The sequence below is a fragment of the Aspergillus caelatus genome (assembly GCF_009193585.1).
Source record: "Aspergillus caelatus strain CBS 763.97 unplaced genomic scaffold BDV27scaffold_9, whole genome shotgun sequence".
Taxonomy (NCBI): Eukaryota; Fungi; Ascomycota; class Eurotiomycetes; order Eurotiales; family Aspergillaceae; genus Aspergillus; species Aspergillus caelatus.
The window spans coordinates 212,126-235,947 of NW_022475272.1; the positions used below are offsets into that span (position 1 = coordinate 212,126).

Consider the following 23,822-nt stretch of genomic DNA (forward strand, 5'->3'; position numbering starts at 1 on the left):
GAAAATGTGTGGAGAGAAAAGCGCGAGATCGTCTCAAAATAGCCAAGGTGAAGTTGGAAATGTGGGCGATTAGGGGGCGTCGGGAAAGCCGACGCCTGCCACCCTCTCTCGGGCGTCCCGCGGCAATGGGTCCGACTTATCAATGGCATCTCGGCCCCCAGTGCCGCGAGTCTCCAGGATGGATCTCCACGGCTGATTTTGGTTAAAACATACCCATTTCAGGTGGGCTTCTTACCCCATGGGGTTATTGAGTCCATAACCACCGGGCACATTCCACAAATGTCTTATCAATGTTCTCATTACGCATTCCAAATCCAGTTTAGCCATGTGTCATGTTCATAGTGGCAATGGTGGAGTTTGATAAGACGAGATTACGATCAGTTGATATCAGAAGGCGTCTCAGTATGGACATAAAAAGGGCTCTCCGGTCACTACTGTTGGCGAAAGTCTGTCTACCAAGATCACGAACAGAAGCAACACTTGGACACTCTACTGTGACCTTCTCTCTCTACACCATCAGCCATGACTTCAATGCTTCACTACTTCAACTTTGGCAACAAGGCCTCCACGACTAAGGGCGCGGAGGTTAAGCCTACCCCCGTCCGTGCTCTGCCGGCATCATGGTATACCGCGCCGGAGATGTATGAGCTCGAGCGCCGTGCGATCTTCTCCAAGAGATGGTTGTTCATCACTCACAGCTCGCGTCTCAAGGAGGCTGGTGACTGGCTCCGCTACGAGGTCGCCGGATTCGACTTCGTTATCAACCGTGACCGACAGGGCAACATCAATGCGTTCCACAATGTCTGCCGCCACCGTGCGTACCCCGTCATCGAGGAAGAGGGTTACGGAAACAAGAAGATCATCGCATGCCGCTACCACGGCTGGTCCTACGGATTGAACGGCAAGCTGGCCAAGGCGCCCGGCTACCAGGAGCTGGATGGATTCGACAAGGAAAAGAACAGTCTCTTCCGCATCCACGTCAAGGTCGATGTGAACGGCTTCATCTGGGTGAACATGGACTCGAAGGAAGTCCCAGAAGTTTCCTGGGAGGAGCACTTTGAGGACGTCGATAAGCAGGCGCGCTACCAGGAGAATGGCATCAACTTCGACGAATACGAATTCGACCACACCTATCAAATGGAGGGTGACTACAACTGGAAGATTCTGGCGGATAACTTTAATGAGTGTTACCACTGCCCCACCACCCACGCCGATATCCCGGCATTCCTGAACCTGGACTCGTTCGACAGCGATGTCAAAGACGGACATATCCAGCACCACTGCAAGTCGACCCCCGAACAGATCGCGAAAGGTCTGAACACCGCGAGCACCTATTACTTCCCCAATTCCTCCATGACTGTCACGTAAGTTTGGCTCCCCTATCTTTGATCTGCAACCGTAAATGTGACAACGTCTCTAACCTACGTATACAGGAAACATTGGATGATGGTTCAAAAATTCCTCCCGAAGGGTCCTAACCATTCGACCATGGCCTATGAAATCTGGAGACATAAGGACGCGCCGGAAGAGGATTTCCGGCTGATCAATGACATGTATGCGCGTGTCATGGGAGAAGACAAGGTCCTCTGCAACAACGCGCAGAAGAATCTCAACCGGGGTGTCTTTGTCAATGGCCAGCTGCACCCGAAGTACGAGAAGGCTCCCCTCTTCTTCCAGAGCACCTGTCGCGAGGTCGTCACGGAGCACTTTGACCGGGAGAAGAAGGAGGGCCGGGAGATCTGGCCGGCGAGACAGCAGTTGCCCGATGACGCTAAGGTCAGCGCGAAGGATGAGGAGATCTGCTCGGGTCTCGCCTGTGGATCCCAGAAGGAGGTCTTGGCTTGGTGATGCGATGAAATGGATTCTATGACGTTTCTCTCTCCTTTCTTTTCTGTTATACCATTGTTTTGTTCATTTGCATGCATTTGGAGCGATTTTGCGAAGTTTTTTGTCATGAGTCATGTATGATGTCTCTCTTTCAATCATAGCTAGTGTTAGGTGTTCGTTAGGGTTAGATTGCAATGCACCCTTGAAGATACATCGAACATTCTATCGTAAACGCAGTCATGTATAAGATTCATGGACATGTGTCTCCATATACCTACATAAGATATATCCCTTGCTCATCAGGTGTAGATGTCAAAGCTTGCTTTCATTAGATTCAGAGCATAATTATTTTGCCTCTGCCTATCCTGTACACTAGATGCCATGTTATTGATCAACAATGTGATAGCCATCCAATAGCCGTACTGTACAAGTCTATTACTTTTCTCGAGCTTTTGATTCTTATTATTCAAGTTCAACCATGACCACAATTGATAAGACAAAAAGCGCCAAGATTATCTATGCCGGATTAGCTACCATCATATCTCTTCTTTCGGTCACCTAATTAGGTAAAGCAGAATTACTTACCAATGCGATTAGTAGTCCGATACAATTCAACTCCCAACCGCCGGCATAGACGGTTCCCAATGCGACCGCATTCTGTTGTTTCCAAAAGCGACACGCCCCTATCACTGCTACAACGGCGGCAATGCAATGACAAGTCACAGAAAGGGGGATGGCTACTTCATAGTATGTCAATTGATCAGCGGGTGAAGGTTGTTGTTGGAGGCGAAAGAGCTGAGCGATTAGTACGCCTTGCATTGCGATGACCACTGATGTCCGGATATAGGCGAGGAATGTCCGCTCCAGCGCTAACATCGTTAGCAAGTGCTCCCCTTCTATATCGTGAATAACAAGGGGCAAGGTTGAGGAAGACAGAACGAGACAGGCTCAGTAACGTGACTCGGCCGCAATTGAAGTCGAATCCGTGCTAAGGTAGAAGAGGCATGGGTATGGCGAAGGTAATAAGCTTACCAAAGTGATCGCGGTTACTTTTTTGCGGAACAGTCAAAACCACGTTGCGTGTCCAAAAACGCTGAACTTTCCCTAAGAGCCCCTTACGTGGCGCTTGACTTCGTTCCGTGCGTTGACTGGTGCGGGATGCCGTCCGACGAGTAGTAATGCGATACTCGCCAGAGGAGATCGATCCTGTTGAGGAGCCGAATTCATTATCCAGCTGTGTCTCAATTTGGTGGAGTTCTAACGCGTCTCGTTCGACACGATTTTGGCCACGGGAATGAGTCGTGGCAGTCGGCGATGGAGGTCTGGGTTCGTGGCCCGTGACGGAAATGACGGGCTCATCATCCCGATGGTGGTGATGGTCGGACCGGACTTCCATTCTCTGCTAGGAAAGGGGCCATCAAGCAGTCTGGGGCAGTCCTTTGGGGTAAGGGACGAGGTAAGGGAGTGTGGATGTGGAGGCATTCCTGAGCTCAAGGTGACATTTTTTCCTCGGCGACTCCCGCCGGAGTCTTTCAATCGCCGAGGCAATTGACCTGTATCATTGGCTGCGTCGCACCCCGAGAGAAAAACCGGTTTTTGAATGGCAAACACCATTGCCATCATTATCAATTCTTTCCTCAATATCTTTCTAGAGTTGATATACACCCCTTCGATCTCTTATACATACAAAACATCTCTAGTGCCACCCTAAATCGCTTGACAGCTCCTCATCCACTGCCTCAGCCAATCAGGGGCCATCCTCGGCGCCCACGTCGATTGCGCAATAGCTGCAGAACCACACTTTTGACTGGTAGATCCATCCCACCCACAAAAACCCCCTACCACCGGCAAATCATCGTTCAAGGGGCTCCTGACAGAAGGCTGACAATCCATGATGTTTTTAAGTAGGGTAGGATTCCTTGATTCTTCCCCGAATGTTGATGCACCCATGGTAGGAGGAATATCCTACAGCACAGGTATCTCACGGCAACAACACTGTCTTCCTTTTCAGGTGTTGTACTTTCATATCAAGGGCATGCCTCATGGTTAAACTCCACACTTCTTTTTCTCCTTTTTCTTTAACGAATCTCGAGTCCTCTAGGGAGTACTCCGTACCTCTGGACGATACCTTCATGGTGCATGCCAGTCACGTGTCGAGAAAAGGGGCGATTCCAAATGTAGTTTAGCTCTGCAATCCTGAGAGCCAGGCAGACTAAACCATTCTCGGTAGGTATGTTGATATAGAACTTGTGATTGCGATCATATTGTTCCACCTATATACTCCAGCAACAGCGGCATCGAACATGTTCGATTTAGAGCTATTGACATACCTACACTCAGCTAGTCCACAATTAGTGCGTTGTAAATTCCCAGACCTGGCAGGGTAGTTGCTATAGCCGGTACTGAACTGGCATAGCTGAGCTATGACTTTCTACGGATAGAAGCACGGGTCTTTCATGCAATCGGTAGAAAACGTAAACATATAGTAATGTAACATCACAAGGATTAGCGCAACCTTTGCCAGGGCGTGGAGTACAATCAATTATGTCGCCTGCCTCCCTGCCCATCGTCATTCGTCCCATTCAATCAATTCAACCTATCATCAGATCAATAAGATGTCAGTGGGACCACGCATCACCCCCTCCCATCCAGTGCGGAAAGTAGACCGTATGGATTATGAGCGATGCGCAGCATTGCACAATGAGATTTATCGTCTCTCATGGAGCGGATATCACCCAGGTCCACATATTACCTGGTGGGTGTATTTTTCTCCACTGCCGAAGATTGCAGAAACCTTAGACTCTTCTCTTATTGAGTTCTTAAAATAGGCCCTTTTCTATCCCAAGGATGGACCCCAGGATTTGATACGTTGGGCGCAAATGGTGGAGGCAGGGGAGTGGGACATTGGAGAAGATGGAGTGGTTGACAAGATCCAGAGGTTTAAGGATGCCGATACGGAGATGCATTGGTATAAGTATTGCATTCCGCCCAGTTGGTGAACTATCCTGTACATTAAGCGGCATATGAGATTATTTCTAAAAGGAAACTAAGCAAGTATGATTTTAAGGCGTTTCAGCCACATTGTACACCAATTTCTCCCCGCTAACCTTGTCCTCCTTCAAGAGCTTCAATCCCTCCAAGACACCCTGCAAACCACCGGGGTTCACCTTCGGCTGGTGGACCTTGATCTTGCCATCAGCCAACAGCTTCTCCGCGAGAGTCCAGAATTCTTCAGCATATTCCTTGTCCTCTTTCCGGGCAGGGAAGACCTTGTCACCAAAGGTAAACTCCTCGCCGATAATAGTGTAAGCGAGCGTGTGACGAGTAGTGATATTCTCACGCTCGATAGCCATCGGGAGGAGAACACCGTAATTACCACCATCAGTGGAAATAGCTTGCTCGCAGTATTCGGCACTAGCCTTCAGCGAGATCGTATCAAAAACCAGCTTCAGTTTGTTATTGGTGTACTTGCGAATCTCAGCCGCCGAGTTGGGATCTTTATAATCAAAGACCGCATCCGCACCGAGACGTTTCACCAGATCGAAGTTATGCGGCGAACACGTAGTCAAAACGGTATAGCCGGACAGCTTGGCAAACTGAATCGCCAGCGTACCCGTCGCTGTCGAGCCACCGTAGATCAGGATTGGAACGGGCTCCTTGATCGGCTCAGTCGGGAGTGCAAGCTTCAAACTCTGGTACAGACCCTGCCCCACGGTCGAGATACCCACGCCCAGCGTGGCCGCTTCCTGGAAGCTGAGGTTATCGGGGATGCGGATCTGAATGTCTCCCTTGGCGACGATGTACTCGGCAAAGGCACCGTCTTCATGCTGCACGGCGTTTCCTCCGTGCGCGAAACCGCATACGCGATCACCCTTCTTGAAGGGTCTTTTGACAGCTTTCCCAACCTCTTCGACAATACCGGCGTAGTCACATCCGACTAGCACGCCGGGTGGGGAAATGTAAGCAATATGCTTCCAGTCGGTGGGGTTTAAGGCGACGGCGACCGTCTTGACTAGGATGTAATCATCGCGAAGAGCGGGAATGGGTCGATCAGTTACCAGACTCTCCTGCTTTGGGGAGGTAACGACAATTGCTTTCTGGGTAGTCATCTTAGGATACGAGGTGTGGAAAATCAAGGTGGGGAGGATGAAGCGTTCAGACAAGGTTGGGGGATGAGAGAGCTTTATATTGTTGGAGCTGTAAGCAATATTTTAAGCAAATCAAAAAATCCACATGAGGCTTAGAAATTCCTCCAACTTTCTTACAAATTATCTTCATCGTATAGCCAATTAGTGGCACGGTGTCGTGAACTGGCAGACTCTCACCACGGCATGATTTATAATCACCCCGCCTTCATCCTGATGCAACCGATCGTCCGTTTACATTGACTTTTGATTAGTAGATGATTCATTGACTAGCCTTCGGTAAAGGAATTTATATGGGGATCGTCGCCGAATGGGGACTAGTCTCCGCAGCGGGAATTTTGGATGTACCGAAGACCAGCCAAGATATTGAGGGCATTGATCAAGTTTCGACTTCTTTTCCTGTGTTGTTATGGTACCACCCAGTTGTGTTCGCTGGGTGGGGTTGATATTAATCAGATAAAGTGTCGGAAACTAGTATATTATACATCATTACACAGAATGAAATCACGGACTTTTCACATATACTCCGTCAATATCTTTATCCCGGATGCGGGAGGAATTATCTCCGTTGGCTATGTTATCTCCGTTCAGATTATAAGTGCAGTTTCGTTTTTCTTGGCAGCAACGATGGACCACAATATCGGACTAGAGTCTTGTCTAATTAACACTAAAGAACTTCCAGGAAACGGTTCTACATCCCCTCTATGAACTTCTTTCTGTGCAATCTAGTATTTAAATGCCGTTTCTTTTAGGAATAGCATTTCCGGGCCAGGAATCTAGGAACTACTACCCTTCACAACTGTACCTTGTACCTTGTTATAATAGCATGCAGATCCTATAATACTATCGATATAGTTCTGTAAAGCCAAGAAATCCAATCCTCCAATGTTAACAGCCATACACCAAGCCTACCCTTGTCAACCCATGCATCAAGGGGCAGAAATGACCTCTAATGTCCTAGCTATACACTAGCCCCATCACCCAACAACAAGGATCTATCTATGCCCATTTCTCATGTAACCGGAGTTAACCCCCCCCCGGACTTACGCAAAGCCAGATTTATATCCACTCAAAGTCCGCCTCAGGCATGAATCACCAATATACATGAATTAAGTTGTCATATAACAACTCCCATCATGCCACCGATGCATAGACCCCAGTCCAATCTATATGACATTTCACTCACACTCACACACTCACTCACTCACATTCGACACAAAAACACAGCAAAAAAGACCCCCAAGCAACACTTCCATATCCCCATAAACATAAACCAACTAAAATGTCCTACCCCACAACCCTTCCAACCCTCACCACCCGCGAAGCCATAACCGACACCCTCTACCGTTGTGTCGGAGGCTTCGACACCGCCGACACAGCTCTCTTCGACTCAGCCTTCACCAAAGACGCCACGTTCGACCTCAACGGCCGACTCCTCGAAGGCCTCGACTCAATCCACAAAGACTGCTACGATAAGATCTCGAAGCTGGATACCATTCACTACATGAGTAATGTACGGGTAAATGTTAAAGAAGGTGAAGAGAAGGGGTTGTTGACTGCGTCGGCCCTGGCGCAGCATTATCGACCCGGGGAGGGTATACAGACTGGGACGAAGTATTTCTTGGCGGGCAGTTTGTATGAGATGGATGTTGTCAGAGATGAGGGGGATGGGCTGTGGAAGATAAGGCATTGGAAGTTGAAGATTGTTTGGGCGGAGGGGGATTGGGAGGTTGTGCTTGAGTGAGGAGGGTTTTGGTTTTGGATTCAGGGAGGATGAAGGATGGAGAATGAGTTGGTTATTATTCTGCTTTTATGATTAAATAGTGTGGACAAATTATTTCTTCTATCAAGTAGGCGAGAGCACACAACGACCTCTCTCGATAGACCTCGAAGTGTTTTTTTTTGAAGCGTTCATCCTGTGTAACTTTGACCAAGAACTGTATTGGAAGACGTATATATAACAAGTAGTTAAACAGGCAACCAAAGTAAACATTGCCCTTGGTAGACTTGAGACAACTTCGTCCCGAATAGATAAGACAGTTATACTAGGCATATGTGGCCCCAGTATTAGACTATATATCGACTATCTGGCGTGACTCTCTCCGAGACAAAATACACTTGCGACTACTAAGAATAGTCTAATAAGCTGTACTTATTCGTATTCTGTCCTCTTTTAAAACAGTAGCAATCTTAATACTGGAGATAGAAGTAAATATACTACTAACCCATCTCTGTCTCCGCTACCGGGTATAAAAATACCATAGTAAGACTATATACCCTTCTACAGAATCACCTTGTATAGAGTACACTATTACAAGTATAGAAATATAGAAATAATACTTATACAGCTGCTCGAATTCCTCTAACAGAAGTCTTAAAGACAATAAAATTAGAAAGACTAGATAGACTAGAAATAATTGACCCAAGACAACTTCTATCTTGGAGATCTCCAGTATTTGAAGAGATCGAAATCAAGCAAGACCGAGAGACGGTAAGGGAGAGAGTGTCTGCCGTACAAGCTATCTCCGATATCACAGTCTACTTGGATATCTCTGGATACCAGGGCTATCTAGGCACCGCGGCTATAATATTGAATAAAAATCTAGAAATCACTGAATTCCGGCAGATTTAAGTCGGGCCCATGGACCAGTGGTCGGTCCACGCTGCTGAACTGATCGGTATATTCTATACAATCAGCTTAGTAGTTAAACTTACCCATCAAACCCGGAGAACAACAACTAGATATCCGCTATCGGCAACGATCCTTTGCGGCAGCATATCTGCTCTGCAAGCGGTTCAGAACCCAGTAGCAAAAATGCCTCAATGTCATGAGCCGGAAAGACCGCGAGAGATGGGAAAACAGCGACGAAAGTTGGCCATACTCTCGAGAGGGTAAGGAGGAGGCTATATAAACCACGCACCGCGATACTAAGCTTCAACCACGCGCTTTCCCTAAATACGCACGCTATACCGCTTCTAGTAATTCGCCGTTACCAGAGACTTCAACAGTTGTTCCACTAAGGAACTTCAGGTACTATTCCTATTTTTGTTCTGGACCAATGTATTTAGATAAATTAGAATTCTCAGTGTTGTCTAACTAGCGGACCACCGGGGTCAAATGCGTAAGCAACAACCCATACGTGGAAGAGTATCAAGAAGACGTGGACAAGGCCTTCGAGACCGAGCTTTGTAGCGAGAGAATGACGGGCAGCCGAAGAGAAGAAACCCACCATCATCAGAGACCAACTATCTCGACTCCGTCAGCTTAGGTTCTAGAGGGGCGTTTAGTACTAATTATTTTCAGTGGCCTGCCCCCTGTATTGTAAGTCTTTTTTTTTTTTGCCAGTCCGCTGCGATGAAAGTGTGTTTCTTTTGTTCTACAAAATAGCGGCTGGACCTTATTGGCTTAGTTTAGGGCGAGAGGGGATTCCCTTCGACTATCAATGAAGCACGGCAAATGCGGCGGCGGATAGTAGCTTTGCTATTCTAAGGAAACTTTACATTGGGTTGAAAAGCTCTAGGGCCGAAGACGGCAGAAGACAGACATAGTTCGTGTATTTCGTGTATTTAACGCACGAGAGTGTAACCACAAAGAGTCCACAGAATCATCGTATCGTCTGACTATATCAATTTACCATGGTTCACGTAGGCTTTTCCTGATATATCTACGTAATTAATTCATCCACTTGTACTTCTTGTTGTTGTCAAAGTTAGGCAGCGGTAAGTGGATGTTGGTCGCAATCTCCCAGGCGACGCCCGGAATAGCCACAGTTGTAACGGTCTGAGACATTTTGGTGTATGAAGAAGCAACTGAGAAACGAGGTGCGTCGATAAGAATAGGATCCAAGCAACGGCAGCGGGTGCAGCAACTCCTTATAAGGCCGGTGAGGAAGGGCGGGGGATGATGGCTGACACTGGAGAAATAACGGGTTTAACATGCCAGCCCGCCGAATGCTGACTCTGATGACTTTTCAGGATCCATTGGGTCGGAAGAAGCCCACCGAAATCTTTCGGACGGACCGATGCTGATCGGGATGGGCTCAGATCATTTACGGATATAGACTATCAAAAGGGCATCTGCAACAATTCTTATAACCCGATGCAAGTCAAAAACCTACTCTAGCTATCTCATGTCACTCATAACTCGAAATGTATACGCTATGCCAAAGATCACTTCATTTAACGATGTGACGGTTAGAAGGCAGCCGAGAAGGGCTACTTCTGTGGCCGTCTTAAGCGTTGCTCTATTTACTACTTATCTGGATCTCTATTTTGCTGGAAGGCAAAAGTAACAAATCTTATATACGAGGCGAGTAGGTCTGCTAAGAAATATTAAGATACTTTTATCTGGTCAATAATGTTCGACAAGAGGCTGCTTAGCGGATTGCGCGGAATGGCTCTCTTGGTTGTCGGTGGTAGCCTAGGGTGAGAAGACTGCTATAACTCCTAGTTTCCACCAAGAGAGGTAACACTGGAAGCATTTTCAGTACTCCTCAGTTTATCTTCCGAACTAACGATCGCTTAGTCTAATCACTATCAAACCATATCGTAATAATATACAGCAGTCATTTAAGCAAGATATCATAAAATCAATCATATCTCTCACCATCCTTCGGGGTCTCAACCTCCACACTTGAAAATGCGCAGTGACCTACCCCTTCACCATAGAAAGGGACAACCCCCCATTTAAGGGGGAGGGTCTCCACTGGCTGCTCTTCGTATAGTAAGACCTCGTTATGAGAGCCACTCTCCCGACCATGATCTTTCATTTCTTGAACATCAAAATGACACGCAGCAGAAATAGCAAGACTGCAGCTTCCAGCAACAGGCATACCGGTTTTGAATCGTCGACAACCAATCCCTACCAGATATGCTATTAGAAGACAACTGGTGGAGAGACAGATCACGATAGCGGGCGGTGAATATCCACATGAGATAAGATCTTGACTCGGAACTCTCGCAAGAGTTGCATCGTACATTTCCACACTGACCAAGAAGAGACTCTCCGAGATGAGCCAGTGAAGGAGTGTCGATAGGGCCAGAAGAGGCAGTGCATAGCGGTACGGCAGAGAAAGAAAGTAGGTGCTCCGTTGGCTGCCTTTCGGAGCTGTCGATACACGAAGTCCTTTTCTTTGGAGGGCGTAGCTGGTCCATTCCTTTGAAAGAACCATGGTACTGAAAATAGCGTTGGTAGTGAAATAGATCATCGAGAACACTGCTTGTGGAGTGTTGACTATGATAGTAACGGGCAGCAGAGTGGTCGGAAACCCAATTGGACTGATCATAGTCTGGGAATTGACTGTACTAATACCACTTTTCCAGATCGTATTTGTATCCTGAATCCCCATGAGACCGGCTATAAGCAGACCGACACACACGCAGATCGAAGCCAGAAACAGAGCCATGCATAGCACCCAACGAGACTTTGATACCGCAGATGCCCATCGCCTTGGTCTCTTGCTGAAAGTGGTTTCGACAATGTCTCGATCCGCCGATTTTCCAGATAGCAGGCACTCCCCTCTCGTCGTGGGGTCCGGATTTTGCAGGAACGAAACAACAGCATCTCCTGTGGTCAGGATTGGCATGTCCTTTAGGGACAGGGAAAGTCCACATAGAATCCCGGCCTTGGCAACGTTGCAGGCCATCACGACCACCGCCCAAACCAGACTATACTCGACCTTGCATACGTCAGGCAATCGTTCACTCCAGCAGCTGTTGACCGTGTAACGTGCGACTTGATCCGAATACGAAGAACTGGTATTGGTCACACTCCACGAGCCGGGATCAGATAAGATTGTAGAAAGCATAGACGAACAGAACGGCGTGTCGGCCTCCCTGTCGGTTATGTCTCTTGTATTTAAATAGTAGTCGCAAATCCAGCTATATGGATCTTTCTGAGGAGCATAGGCTTTGACGTCGTTTGTAGTTAAAAAGCCAATGTCCAACGTGGTGGAATTAAAGTCATCTGTCTGTATCAGCAGACTACCGTGTTTGGATTGCAAACTTGTGGCATAGGCAGAGATGCAATCTTTATTGTCGAGCAGGTCGATTTGTCCTTTGGCAGCCTTGTTCTGAAGCCTTTGGTAGGTAGAATACCACTCGTCAATTCCGGTAGAAGGCTGGCTTACATGAGAAAGCCTAGGACTACCCGTCACAAAGTCCGGCAAAGGCTTGTCGCTAATATAGGCCAAATATCCGTAGGAAGACATAGTCAGAAAGATCGCCGAGTTATAACTTTTTTATAGTTAGCAGAAACCCATGGTTGAGGGTACGAAATCGGCATACATTAGGTGCAGTGGCAGTGAAGACAGAACTAGACATGTCCATAGCAAAGCCTTCTTCCGTGGGATACTCGACAGGTTTCGCATGCCTGGGGCTCCAATATCAAGCCACTTATTTTTTGGATGCGCGCGATCGATATCTTTTCTTGTGGGGGAGGACAGACATTGCTGGAATAATGGATTATGTTTAGGGATTAGTTTTACTGAGCGCTGATATCGATACTTACCATTCCGTAATTACTAGCACTTAAAAGAACAGTTGAAAGGATGTTTATAAGTAAATGCAGGCTTCTGTTTATATTTCGTGCCTTGTCACATTCCCCAGTAAATAAAACCCCACGACCATTTACAAGGGCACGATGCGTCACAGCCCACAAGACGAATGACATATTAAACAGCAGCACAACTATACTCGAAATGGATCCAATATAGAGCGTTCTGCGCCACTTTTCCACTCCTTTCCTTTCATTCCCCTCTTCTGCGTCATTTTCGGGGGTTTCAATCGTCGGTCGGTCAGAGAACGAGTGTTCTGCAGATGGTTGGGGGTGGAGTTCCACGGGGGCATATTTGGCGTTGACCATGGTGTCCGACTGGCTGACAATGATTGAGAGTGGAAATTGAATGAAAGAAATGTGTCTTTCTCTGCTAAAATCTGTTCTTAAGGATGATGAGGTGCGCAAGTCCGAGCATAGCCTCGTCGATCAGACTCAGCCTCGCAGAACCCCAATTCGGGTTGTCGATCTTTTGGAGAACACGAGAGCAAGATTTGCTCAACCAGCGCGGCCTCAAAGTCCAAGGAATATATTTCTCAAGCTAGTGCGCTGCACAAATGAGTGAGTCAGTCTACTTATTTTGGATGTAACCAACAGCCTCACCTACTTTAACTACTAACTATGCTACTAAAAGTACGCCAGACTTCAAGAGAACTAGCTGAGCAAGAAAGTAGAATTTTATAAAGGCACTACTGCCTAGAGGCTTACCGATAGGACAGAATATTGGGAATCAGAATATTTATTTAAAAAAGAAATTGGCTGATAGATAGTGGGAGGTTACTGATATGGAAAGCTCTACATATTAAAAAAAAAAGAAAGAAAAAAAAAAAAAAAGGGTTGGGGGGGGGATCCAGAAGTGGGAACTTCTATGTGAAAGGTTCATTGATTGAGAAGACTGGGCTTAATAAGCCTAGTCTTTTTAACCAACGTTACGTTATAGTTCAATTACATGAAATTGCTCAGGGGCCCCAAGTACGGCTTCAGATCTACATCCGTCGGTGCCCGCACGTACTCAATATTAAGCGGCTCTCGTGTAAACTTGGTGCAGTTTTTCTTCACCGGTGCCTTGTACGCTCCTGAGGCAGCAGTAGCCGCTGCTTTCTTGTCGAATAGCTGGTCCAGCCATGCCAACCACTCCGGCGCGCCTGCCGACAAACTCGGTCTGTGGCCCTGCGTCGGGAACAACCGCAGATGGACCTCGTTGCCCGCCGCGCACGCGTGCTCCCACGCGTCCACTGTCGTCTTCCATCTTACTGCCGTATCCTGCTGTCCTTGAATCACTAGTATTGGCGCCGGGGAGGCATCGCCCTGTGCCGGGGCGGACATGTTCTGCCATTTCATCAACGTGGGACGGTCGCGTAGCGCACCCTCGATTGAGGCAATTTGCGATGTGTTGAGGTCGAGGGTTAAACCGAGCACGGCTTCGAGACAGAGCTGTGCATTCTCGACCATGGATACACGTTTGCGCAGGGTTGGCGCAAGGATGCTCGCGTTGTAGGAGGGGATGATGCGCTGCACGGCCGTGGGAAGTAGTGGGAGGAAGCCCACGCCAGCGGCCGTGCTACTGCTACTGCCGTTGATTCCACCAGTGACGGTGTCGAGAAATGAGTCAAAAATTTGGCTCGCAACATATGTAGCTGGAGCAACGGCCACCGTGCCAAGATACGAAGTATCGTTGCGTACGTATTCACTCTCCGCGAGCTTCCACACCGCGCCCCCGCCCTGCGAGTGCCCAAAACTCACCCACTCCTCCGTCAAGAACTCACCAAAGAGCTTCCGCGCCGCCACAACTGAATAGTACACGTCGCTTGCGTGAACAGGCAGGTATGCGTACTTGTGCGCCGTCTCATCGTTGCCCAGGCCCGCATAGTCGGTCGCGATAATTGCATAGCCGCGCTGCAGCACGGGCTGCCAGGTGCCGTAGTCGTAGAGTGCGGGGCCATTCGACGGCACGCAGCCTGGAAAAATACCAACCGTGCCGTGCGCAAAAGCGGCCAGTCTATACCTTTTCGACCCCGCGCCGTTGTTGGAGGCTGATAGGTGGGGCGTAAATGGAAATGCGATGAAGCCCGTGACGGGCACGACGGAGCCGTCGGAGTCGAGAGAGACGTACTGGAAGCGATACACGGTCGCGCCGCCGTCAATGGAGAGTGTTTCGGGGTTAACCGCTTCGAGTTTGAGCGCGTCTCCGGGCTTTGAAGACGCCCGGGAGAAGTTACCCGCAGTGGCATAGAAGTTAACGTCAAAGTCGCGGCCCACAGCGGCGACGTCAGCAGGGATGGTGAGAGTGAGGCGTTTCTGGCATGCGGCACCGCAGTCGTGTGCCTCGGCAGCTTCATGGGAGACGTTGAAATTGGCCACTTGCGTAGCGATGGCGCCAAGACTCAAGAGACTGCTGAGAAAGATGAAGCGTGTGAGTGGACGCATCTTGGGTGAGGCCAGCCAGGGCAGCGAAGAATGAGTTTTTGTTTCCGAGAACGGGATGAGCAAAATTATGGAAAGGGTATATACTTAGTCTTTTAGACCACCTTCTTCATTTCAAGTTTATGGCGGCCAGGCCCGCTGTCCTGCGTTCTCTCCGCACCTAGTATAAACCTTGTTCAGATTCGCATTTATTCACGACGCAGGGATTCGCTTATAAGTACTCACAGCCTCGGCATCTAAAGCGACGGCAAAAGCTTCTCCACTGCTCCCGACTTGCCGAGGCGGCACTGTCACACGAAGCCACTACATACTGGAGCTTCCAGATCTTCTCAGGGCGTTCTCGCTCAGGGTCTTTTAGGGCAACGCCAGCACGATGCCATATTGCATACCTCCTTCGCAAGTGCCACAGGTATGTGAGGGAAAGCACTATTCAGTAACGTAACCCGTACATAAGCGAGTGACACATGTAAGCGTGTGTTGACCCACCGCGAACCCGACTCGGAAGCAAAGCACCCCGTCATCGGCCCGAAGGTTATTCCCTTACCGACAGCAGGTGCAGTAAACTTACTCCATCTTAGCTGATATCTCCTTTGGATGTGATGATTAGCTAGTTCATAATTATCGTTGATAGGGACAAGGAATCAGTCATTAGTAGTGATATAACAGACAAGGACTGTATCCTATATATTTCTCTATATATTTTTATCTTAATGCCAAAAAAAAAGAAAAAGATTATATTATAGAGTATAAGTAGAGTTGCACTGTCACACGGGTCGGGTTTTTGATAGGTCTCCCCGCACCCGACCCAAAACCCGCTAGGTTTAGGCCTCCCCGACCCGCGGGTTCCCTGCCAATACTAGACTAAACCTAACTAGGTAATGTGTTACTTATTAATTACAGATCTTATCTAAATAGGCCTAGTATAGGAATTTTTAAAGCTCTATATCTCTATCAATTCTATATATTTAGACTTGATATTTTATATATATATATATATAGTCTAGTTCTATATAGTAATCTAGTTTTTTTTCTATAATATAATCAATTATAAAGGGGAATATTTTTTATTGCTCTGGATTAATAAATAAGAGAAGGTTATACACTATTATAATTCAATAGATAAGGTCACTACCAGACTCCGCATAACTGAAGTAGTTGAGAAGCAATTTGGCGGTTTAAAATTCCCCTACGAAGAAGTGGTAAGTAATCCACCGCTACCAGTCAGGACGTACCAACTCCTTGATCCTTTCTTTCCCTTGCTGGTAAGCCCCAAAGGTTTGCTGGCATGCGTGTAAGTTGTTTTGCCGTCTCAAAAGCCAGCTTCGCCTGGTTTAGATTGTGCTACCTTGCTTGGGCACATTTCCCCAAAGCAAGTACGCACGGAGGCAGGAGCGGCGATTTCAACGGACCCCTGAACAAGGGCCAGGTTCTTACGCCGGAGTCAAAGAAGCTTGCGGGATCGACCAAGGTCTTCAAGCGGGAGGTGAGGAAGTACAAGAAGTGGACCGCATGAGCGAAGCATGGACCATGGAGTAGCGGGCGTAGTGATTGATGAGCTTTTTAATGAATTGCTGCAGGACCGCATAGGATAGAGCATTTGTTAGCTGGACTACGGAATCACATTGGATATCCTGTGCCATTTTCTTTTCTCTTTTTTTTCTTACATTTTATCCTGATGCCCCTTTTATGACCGAAAGTTGCTTCGTTCGAACATGTATATTACTCGTGACTCGCGCGTGTAGCATCACTTCACGTTCAGCAAGCGATCCTTACCGTCTCCACCATAGGCCTTTTCAGACCAAGCCGGAATCTATCCACCCGTGACATCTTGTCCAAGACGAGCGTGTCCACCCGCAGGACATTCTCGCGATAGAGGGTCTGGGACTTCCAATCGTAAGAACAAAGCAGCGCTCGCTGCATGCCACCCTCGCTGCCGCAAAGTAGCATTGCCACCGGCGGGCGGCGAGCCCGGAATAAGGTGACGGTCAAGGTATTGGTATCAATCAAGGTGAAGAGCTTGAGCTCTCCATACCGCGAGTTCTGGGCAGCGGGCACAAACTGTGCGGTGGATTCTCTACAAGTGGGATCTTTTCCCACGCACTCACCGTTCTGGGATACATGCAGCGAGAGGTCGCTGGAATAGGGACTCCACTTCAAGCGGCCAAGATTGATACCGAAGACCAGCTTCTCGATCTCACCAATCTCCATGTAGCCCTCAAACCCGAACAGCCATGGCTGTGCCGCCCATGTCTTACCAACATAAAGAGAGGATATGAGGTACGGAGACGCCAAGATGACCAAAATGTACAGAACTGTCAATATCCACCCGATCAGAGTGGCTGCAAGGTAGGCTCCTTTTCTGGACTGGCTGACTGCTAGCGCTATCACGCCTGTAACGATCCAAGCAGGAGTACTGCGAAGAACGACTCTGGCTACCGAACGTTTTGCCATGTTACGCATCAACATGTTGACCGGCTTAAAGGATGTCCAACGAATCGGAGCACCAAAAGCACCACTCATAATCACAGTGTCTTCGCCACCGATGCCGACAACTTGGCAAAGAGGTTCAATGTCCCAAAGATGACTATCCCAGAAGTCGTTGATCTCATACCAAGGAGCCTCTCGAGCAGCCGATCGCTGTCGTTGGCCAAAGACAATCGACAAAAGGCTTCAAAGGCCGAGTCATTCGGGTTAACATTTGGACGACGTCGTAACAAGCCCATCAGGGCGTATGAAAGGTCTCCTTGATAGTACATCGTGGTGTCACGATTCGGAAAGCATTGCAAGGCGATGGAGACCAGCTCGAGAGGACTGAGTATAATCGAACCTTCATAATGATCAATAAGTTGTCTTGAGACAGTGGCGTCTCCCCAGGCTTCAAATGTGAAGTTCCGCTTCGACAGAACCCGGAAGGAATCTAGGGGACAATCACGCTTGTATATGGAGATCGGTTGGCTCGATGGGCTCAGGAGGACCTCAGGGAAGGTCCACATTCGACTTCCCAAATGACGAAGCATTTCACTTTCGTCTCGGCTGGGACCTGGAGAGGGGCCAATAATCACCACCAAGGCTGGCATTGCTAAATCATGAATGTCTAGCCCGGCGTTAGCGTGAGGCTGATCTTCCCAAGATTGCCACTTTCAACAAGGCAACCGCCATGCTCTGCCTCCTGGTGCTTTAAGTTCTTGCCTTCCTGCTCTTTTTCTTGCTCTGCCTATTCTAAGTTACGTCCTCCTTCCTCAGTTCGTGGATTATTACAACCGATCCCCACAACAATCCATCCGGTTCACTATAATGGCTTCACACCAGGTAAGCCCGTCTTCCGCCTATTCTCTCACAATTCCCTATCTAAAAGACTTCATGAAGGATCCTCAGCCTAAGCGACACGGAGGGGGATACGTCCCAGCGGGCGCCAAATATCAGCCTCGATATCAGTCCCGTACAGGTGAAAACACCGGCAATTCGAACGAGTCGTCTGAGCATTCCGCCGTTTCTGGACAACCTAGGAGCTTTCCCATCCAGCGTGATAGTCATGGAGGAAGCTATATTCCTGGGAAGGGTAAAGAGACCCCGCGAACTAGGCCATAGAGCTACGAGAATACCGCGGGGCAGAACACAAGTCAAGTATCGTTAGCTATGCGAGACTACCCTGAAATACAAGTGAACAGTGTCCAGATGGGATAGACTCCAAACAGGATTGTAATTGCTTATTTTGATAACAAGCCCATCTCCGCATTGCTCCGATCTCGTGGAAAAGAGGGGACGATTTATCTTGATTCGGTCAGTTTGCCTGGTCGGACCACCTATCACACACCCAGGTATCCTACTTGAGACGAATTGTAAGTCAGTCCCTCAATTTGCCTCTGTAGATACCATACAAGGGTGGTGAAGTGCAGCTACGGGGATGCCAGACTATTCATTAGGCTTGGGCGGCTTGGATTTGCGCTAATCCGGTAACCGGCATGCAGAGAGATGCTCCGAGAGCAAGAAAAGCTATGACGGAGGAATGTAGAGGAGTGTAGTACTCCATATATTGCCAAAAAGAAGATTTAGTAAATCAGCTAGTAGACACTGTCCCTAGGGCATTGGGCGGGCCTATCCCAATCAAGCCCCAGGATTCCAAGCACAGAGCTGCAGAACACCTCGGTTTCCTTAATATACGTCTCTATTAACAGGGTAGTAGAGCACATACTGCCATGGTATAATACAGTCCTACTACTTGCATTCCGAGTAAGGCTTTGAGATTACCATGGGAGGTGAGGCGCTGAACTCGCACAACCTCGGGCAATGCAGGGTGGTTGACTCGCCGCTCGCCCTCCTGAATGCACCTAACTTAAACCTAGCCCTTAGGTTCCCTATTACGAACCCCTGTGTTTGGACCCTCTAGCCTAGCCTAACCGCGGGTTACCGGTTCCTACCCTGAGGCTGCGCCGACTCGGGTCCAAGGTGAGATTCCTAATTTTCCCATTTCAGCTGGCAACTAAAGCGCGTTGGCCCTCACATGGAGCCGGATAAGATGCTGACGACTCGGAGTGGTAGATGTGTACTCGTGTCATTTGGGACACCTAAAACCGCGCCGCGACATCTTTTCTGCAACTTTGCTTAATCCATTCTGTATCTACACGCGATGATAGAGCTGAGGAATAGAGAACCGGGACGTTCAGGGAGTTCACTCTGACACCATAGTAATGAAAGTCCCAAAGCGTAAGCACCAACTATTGTGGCGTAGAACTCGTTCAATGCACCGATACTGCAGTGTATCCGAATGAAGCCGGAGAGTTTGCCTTCTTGCAGGCAAGGCTGCAGATTCGCTCCGGAGGTGGGCCAAACTCCAGAGACTGATTCGACAGCGACGCTGTGCTGTTCACGTTTTACGAGTCAGGCACACCTGCACGCGGGATTTGGTGTACATTAGCGGTGCCCTGATTCGCAAGACGCTTTAAATCATTGCATATCCCCGTGTTTGCTTTCCACCTCGGGAGTTGTCATCGGGTAGCTTCTATAGTTTCATCTTGGCCGTACTGTAGGCAAGGGTCTTGGTCTCCTCAATCATACGGAGGCCCAAGCCTCGACCTCGCCCCTAAATGACCCATTGAAAGAGAATACCATAGTGATTGGGTGGCTGACCACCAACAAACCCATCCTGTTGTATGTCCGTGTTCACCCGCTTTTCTTGATTCGTTCCTCGCCGTTTGTCTTCACTCCTTCACCCTGAAATCTGCCAGAAGCCAAATAAACCTCACCCAGTACCCCACCATTCCAATTTTATTGCTGACGTGTCCATACGAGAGCTTCCTTCAATCCTACAGGCCGAGTCTTGCCAGATGCCACAGATTTGAACCTCAGCGTACTAGATGGACGTTGTGGCTTCCGGAAACATGGCCGTTGTCTGTCCTCCGTTGAGTTTGAGGGCCTTGCTGTTGTTGTAGAAAAATTGTTATCCCTTGTTCCTCTAACGGCAGGCTCCTCATGTCAGGGCTAGCTGATGTCTCGCTGTCACTTAGCTCCTCGATGTTTGCGGTGGGAAGCTCAGGGATATTGGCCTCAGCTTCCCATTCAAATACCCCGTCTTGTAGTCCTGATTCAGTAGTTTTATTGAGAACTTGGGGGAAGAGAGCTTTTTAAAGGCGCCGGTCATCACACTGCACACCAAGAGCATGGAGTTTATTGTCTGACACTGGTAATGGAGGTGGAGATTGTTTTGCAATATTAATTGCATTCTGTAGGTCTGTGACTCCGGGTTCTGGAGATGGGACGGACCAGATCGCATGTCTTTCAGGCGATTGACAATAGCATGGACGACAAAAGTCATGACAATTGAGTATTGAGGACAGACAGGTATTGAGGACACGCAGTGATTAAGGGGTAGATTTTTATGACCCCACACTGTACATACCAATTAAGACGCGATCCTCAGCATTGTCATACCCCCTTAATGATCTCCGAGACTTGAGCAACAGCCTCATTAAGCCTTCTGATGTAAGATCCTTGAGGCAGTTCTCCAGCTCAGTGTCGCAAGGCATTATTTAGTGCTTGTGGGGTCGAAAATGTCTTTCCAGCAACAATGAGCGGTCGGCCTGTTCTGACTGAGGGGCTCAAAAGGGGACGAGAGCGTTCTTACTTTTGCGACAGAAAATCAGTATATAGTCCCCAGTTGAAGTCATAGTCAGTATTAGTGAGGCATACCTCATGGTTCTCCTTCGCCTTACGGCTAGCTATCCCCATGAATCAGAAGGAAGCTCAGATGAAGGAAGGTAGCTGCCTTAAACTGTCATGAGGAGGGACACGAGAGTAAAATGTGTTAGAGGATGTGAGAGAAAGACATAAAAGAAAGACAGCTGAGGTGGGGTTCCGATGTTTAGCTTGGGGACATTCACTGGAGGTAAGATACAAGTGACTCGTCTGAGGCAAGCTCAAAGTTATTACAACCATCAAGCTTACAAATTCCTCAAAAATTATTCAGCGTTAAAGCTTGTCAAATTCTTAATTTTGATTTTCTCATTATAACTAAATATAAAACTAGAGGGGGTGGCGATTTTGATCTCCTTTCGAAACTGTCCACACTTGTCACCTCCGATCTGAATACCAACAGCTGGGCAGACTTTCAGACTAATGATATAACCTTAAGCTTCGCCCTTCCTACAGTGTTTCTTTATTTTAGCTGCTCATGAGAGGGCATGTGATCGATAATGATATTGAACCAGGATTCAGAAAGACTCAAAGTTGAGCATCAGCTACAGTCTGAGCAAGAGTCGGGATGGGATGGCGGACTATAGTCTGGGTCATTATGTTCCTTGGGTCTTGGTCGAATCTTGGTGATCGCGCGCTGGTGTGCAAGACGTTCAGTTGCCGAGGCAAGGATCTGGCGAAAGAGCCCCATATCCAGCTCTGCCGTCCGCGAGTTATCAAAGTTCTTGAATCTTTTTCTACTTTCTGTCGGGATGAGATCTGTAATATGGATTTTCGGGTTTTGGGGACTGGCTGGTGCTGGAAAGACAGCCTGAAGATGTCAGCCAAGAGAACTTAGACAACAATAATATCAGACATATAGACTTACAATAGGCGGTTCTCTTAGGGTAGGTATGTGATTGTGCATCTCCCATACTTCCAGTGACACAGTAATCCGGCCAACCCAGTCAGTCGCCCTGATTTTAGAACCGATATCTTCGTACATTTCTGCATCAGAGTCTTCAGAACCTTCACACTCGATGCCTGCCCTGATCTTTCCCAAATCGTTTCCGTACTTGGCAACAAGTTCATTGACTCTTGATCTGAAACAACTGGTATTTCTGTAGACCTGAAGCTGGCGAACATCTTCATCAATCCTGACAAGTAACACCAGCCTTACGAGACCGCGAGACCGTATAAGCCATTGTCGTGCGTCATTCTGCAAGTCGTCGTAGCTTTCGTTGAACCCAACTTCAAATACAACACGTGGAAGCGATCTGCCATCAAGTTCTCTGAACAGTATTGTAATCTCTGGATATTTTATCCAACCTTGATGCTTCTTCCCTGGGGTGTGGGTTTGCGTCCTAGAAAGTAGAATGCCTTCTGTACTGGAGCTTATACATCCTTGCTCATCCTCTGTTATGAAATTAGTTCTCACAGCTTTCATCAGGAATTGGGACACTAGATCCGTGACGGTGCCATGGATAGGACGGGGCATTGCAGGGTAGGCTCTCAGGACATTTGCCTCGCGATCATAGATGAATAAACGTTTCCTTTTTTGTGCTGATCTCAAAATCGAGGTCACAGGTTTGCTGTCAAGAATTGCCTCAGATATCCGCAGACGGAGATCATAGTTTGTTTCTCGTCTTCAAAAAAGCTTCGAAGTTCATACTCGGCCTTTGTGACAGAATCAACAGAGACTATTGGTCTCGGCAAATCGGAGCAAGATGATAACCAAGACATGATGAAAAAGTAGAGGTTAATAAAGCACTATTGATTAGGTTATCTTTATAAAGAGGGGAAAGGAGAAGAAACAAAAGTTTGGAGAAGGAGCTTTGAGAGAGGGATTTTCGAAAAGGAAGGCAGCACCTGTACCTATAGAAAGCGGAGGCTACTGGCAGAGTTAAGTATGTAAATGAGATCATCATGCAATAGTTATGTATGGAAACCTTCCAGAAGTGGGTGGGGAGTCTGGGGTCTGCCTTGGAAAGACCCACCCACCCACTCACTTTAAAAAAACACCTTATTGCGCGACTTTGGCTCCCACCTGCACTAGATAATTTCTATCTACGGAGTACTGTAACCTCACAATCCTTCCGTTCGGTTAGTGCCTGATTTCTTGTGACTTTTCAACCAATGATTCTGCCAGGGTTTTCCGCCTGGTGAAAGTACCGCAGTTGTAACAAGAAGATTCCTAAGCCTATAATAAAATATAATATAGTGTTGTTCCTCAAAACATAAACTTACTTATATGTAGAAATAATATGCTTCGGGATTTATATATATAACCATGCCTTGCAGGACACCTCTTGACCAGGCCTTATATCTTATACTTATTAACTCTAACTTCTTCAATCAGGAACGGCGGCGCTGGTAAGGCAGACATGACCGGGTGCATTGCACTCAAAAACATCACCAAAGATCTCGATAGTAATTAGACCATAGGTGGCACAGGCATCATCAAGGCCATTGCCGAGGACTACCTCTCATCCAGAGCTACTCCAGGCTGGAAGACCGTGTTACTGTGGCTTTGCAGTCGCATCACCGGGTAGTTATGTTCGAAAGAGATAATCTCAACCGGACCATTCGGCAAGATTCTTGCAAACATTACGATTAGAGGAGAGTCAAACTGTCTGATCTGGGATGAATAATTTATTTGGCGATGTCTGTAGTTTCACAATCCATAACTATTTACTGCGGGCTTT

General features: G+C 47.8%; 8 protein-coding genes across 8 annotated transcripts; 2 read left to right on the forward strand and 6 right to left on the reverse strand.

The window, feature by feature from the left end:
* Positions 1-522: 522 nt before the first annotated feature.
* BDV27DRAFT_152826 (aromatic ring-hydroxylating oxygenase subunit alpha) lies at positions 523-1,848 on the forward strand (the record flags this gene model as incomplete). Its single annotated transcript, XM_032071654.1, has 2 exons — positions 523-1,364; positions 1,434-1,848. 2 exons carry the CDS (start codon positions 523-525, stop codon positions 1,846-1,848), a joined length of 1,257 nt encoding a protein of 418 aa, XP_031932828.1.
* Positions 1,849-2,134: 286 nt separating this feature from the next.
* On the reverse strand, positions 2,135-3,262 carry BDV27DRAFT_114466 (DUF202 domain-containing protein). Its single transcript, XM_032064605.1, has 3 exons — positions 2,860-3,262; positions 2,413-2,696; positions 2,135-2,343 (listed from the first exon to the last, which is right to left on the reverse strand). Exons 1-3 carry the CDS (start codon positions 3,221-3,223, stop codon positions 2,290-2,292), a joined length of 702 nt encoding a protein of 233 aa, XP_031932829.1. The 5' UTR covers positions 3,224-3,262; the 3' UTR covers positions 2,135-2,289.
* A 1,627-nt stretch (positions 3,263-4,889) lies between these two features.
* On the reverse strand, positions 4,890-5,936 carry BDV27DRAFT_172399 (zinc-binding alcohol dehydrogenase family protein; the record flags this gene model as incomplete). The annotated part of the gene is made up of 1 exon (XM_032075863.1): positions 4,890-5,936. The coding sequence occupies one exon, from the start codon at positions 5,934-5,936 to the stop codon at positions 4,890-4,892; it is 1,047 nt and encodes a 348-aa protein (XP_031932830.1).
* A 1,227-nt stretch (positions 5,937-7,163) lies between these two features.
* Positions 7,164-7,716, forward strand: BDV27DRAFT_172400 (nuclear transport factor 2 family protein; the record flags this gene model as incomplete). Its single annotated transcript, XM_032075864.1, has 1 exon — positions 7,164-7,716. Exon 1 carries the CDS (start codon positions 7,255-7,257, stop codon positions 7,714-7,716), a length of 462 nt encoding a protein of 153 aa, XP_031932831.1. The 5' UTR covers positions 7,164-7,254.
* Positions 7,717-10,561: 2,845 nt separating this feature from the next.
* BDV27DRAFT_172402 (uncharacterized protein) lies at positions 10,562-12,834 on the reverse strand (the record flags this gene model as incomplete). Its single annotated transcript, XM_032075865.1, has 5 exons — positions 10,562-11,684; positions 11,721-12,206; positions 12,258-12,421; positions 12,481-12,691; positions 12,776-12,834. 5 exons carry the CDS (start codon positions 12,832-12,834, stop codon positions 10,562-10,564), a joined length of 2,043 nt encoding a protein of 680 aa, XP_031932832.1.
* A 534-nt stretch (positions 12,835-13,368) lies between these two features.
* Positions 13,369-15,181, reverse strand: BDV27DRAFT_114477 (alpha/beta hydrolase family protein). Its single transcript, XM_032064606.1, has 3 exons — positions 15,175-15,181; positions 15,037-15,120; positions 13,369-14,973 (listed from the first exon to the last, which is right to left on the reverse strand). The coding sequence occupies exon 3, from the start codon at positions 14,950-14,952 to the stop codon at positions 13,471-13,473; it is 1,482 nt and encodes a 493-aa protein (XP_031932833.1). The 5' UTR covers positions 14,953-14,973; positions 15,037-15,120; positions 15,175-15,181; the 3' UTR covers positions 13,369-13,470.
* Positions 15,182-16,704: 1,523 nt separating this feature from the next.
* Positions 16,705-18,026, reverse strand: BDV27DRAFT_152832 (uncharacterized protein; the record flags this gene model as incomplete). Its single annotated transcript, XM_032071655.1, has 2 exons — positions 16,705-17,501; positions 17,561-18,026. The coding sequence occupies 2 exons, from the start codon at positions 18,024-18,026 to the stop codon at positions 16,705-16,707; spliced, it is 1,263 nt and encodes a 420-aa protein (XP_031932834.1).
* A 3,653-nt stretch (positions 18,027-21,679) lies between these two features.
* Positions 21,680-22,615, reverse strand: BDV27DRAFT_152833 (uncharacterized protein; the record flags this gene model as incomplete). The annotated part of the gene is made up of 2 exons (XM_032071656.1): positions 21,680-21,949; positions 22,007-22,615. 2 exons carry the CDS (start codon positions 22,613-22,615, stop codon positions 21,680-21,682), a joined length of 879 nt encoding a protein of 292 aa, XP_031932835.1.
* Between the last annotated feature and the right edge of the window lie 1,207 nt (positions 22,616-23,822).

Excerpts from the sequence above, each read along its gene's own strand:
- BDV27DRAFT_114466 (XM_032064605.1), bottom strand. The coding sequence starts at position 3,223 with ATGGAAGTCCGGTCCGACCATCACCACCATCGGGATGATGAGCCCGTC. Across the intron at positions 2,697-2,859 it reads AAGTAACCGCGATCACTTTG|CGCTGGAGCGGACATTCCTC; the intron begins GTAAGCTTATTA and ends TAACGATGTTAG. Across the intron at positions 2,344-2,412 it reads TCGGACTACTAATCGCATTG|ATAATCTTGGCGCTTTTTGT; the intron begins GTAAGTAATTCT and ends AATCCGGCATAG.
- BDV27DRAFT_114477 (XM_032064606.1), bottom strand. The coding sequence starts at position 14,952 with ATGCGTCCACTCACACGCTTCATCTTTCTCAGCAGTCTCTTGAGTCTT.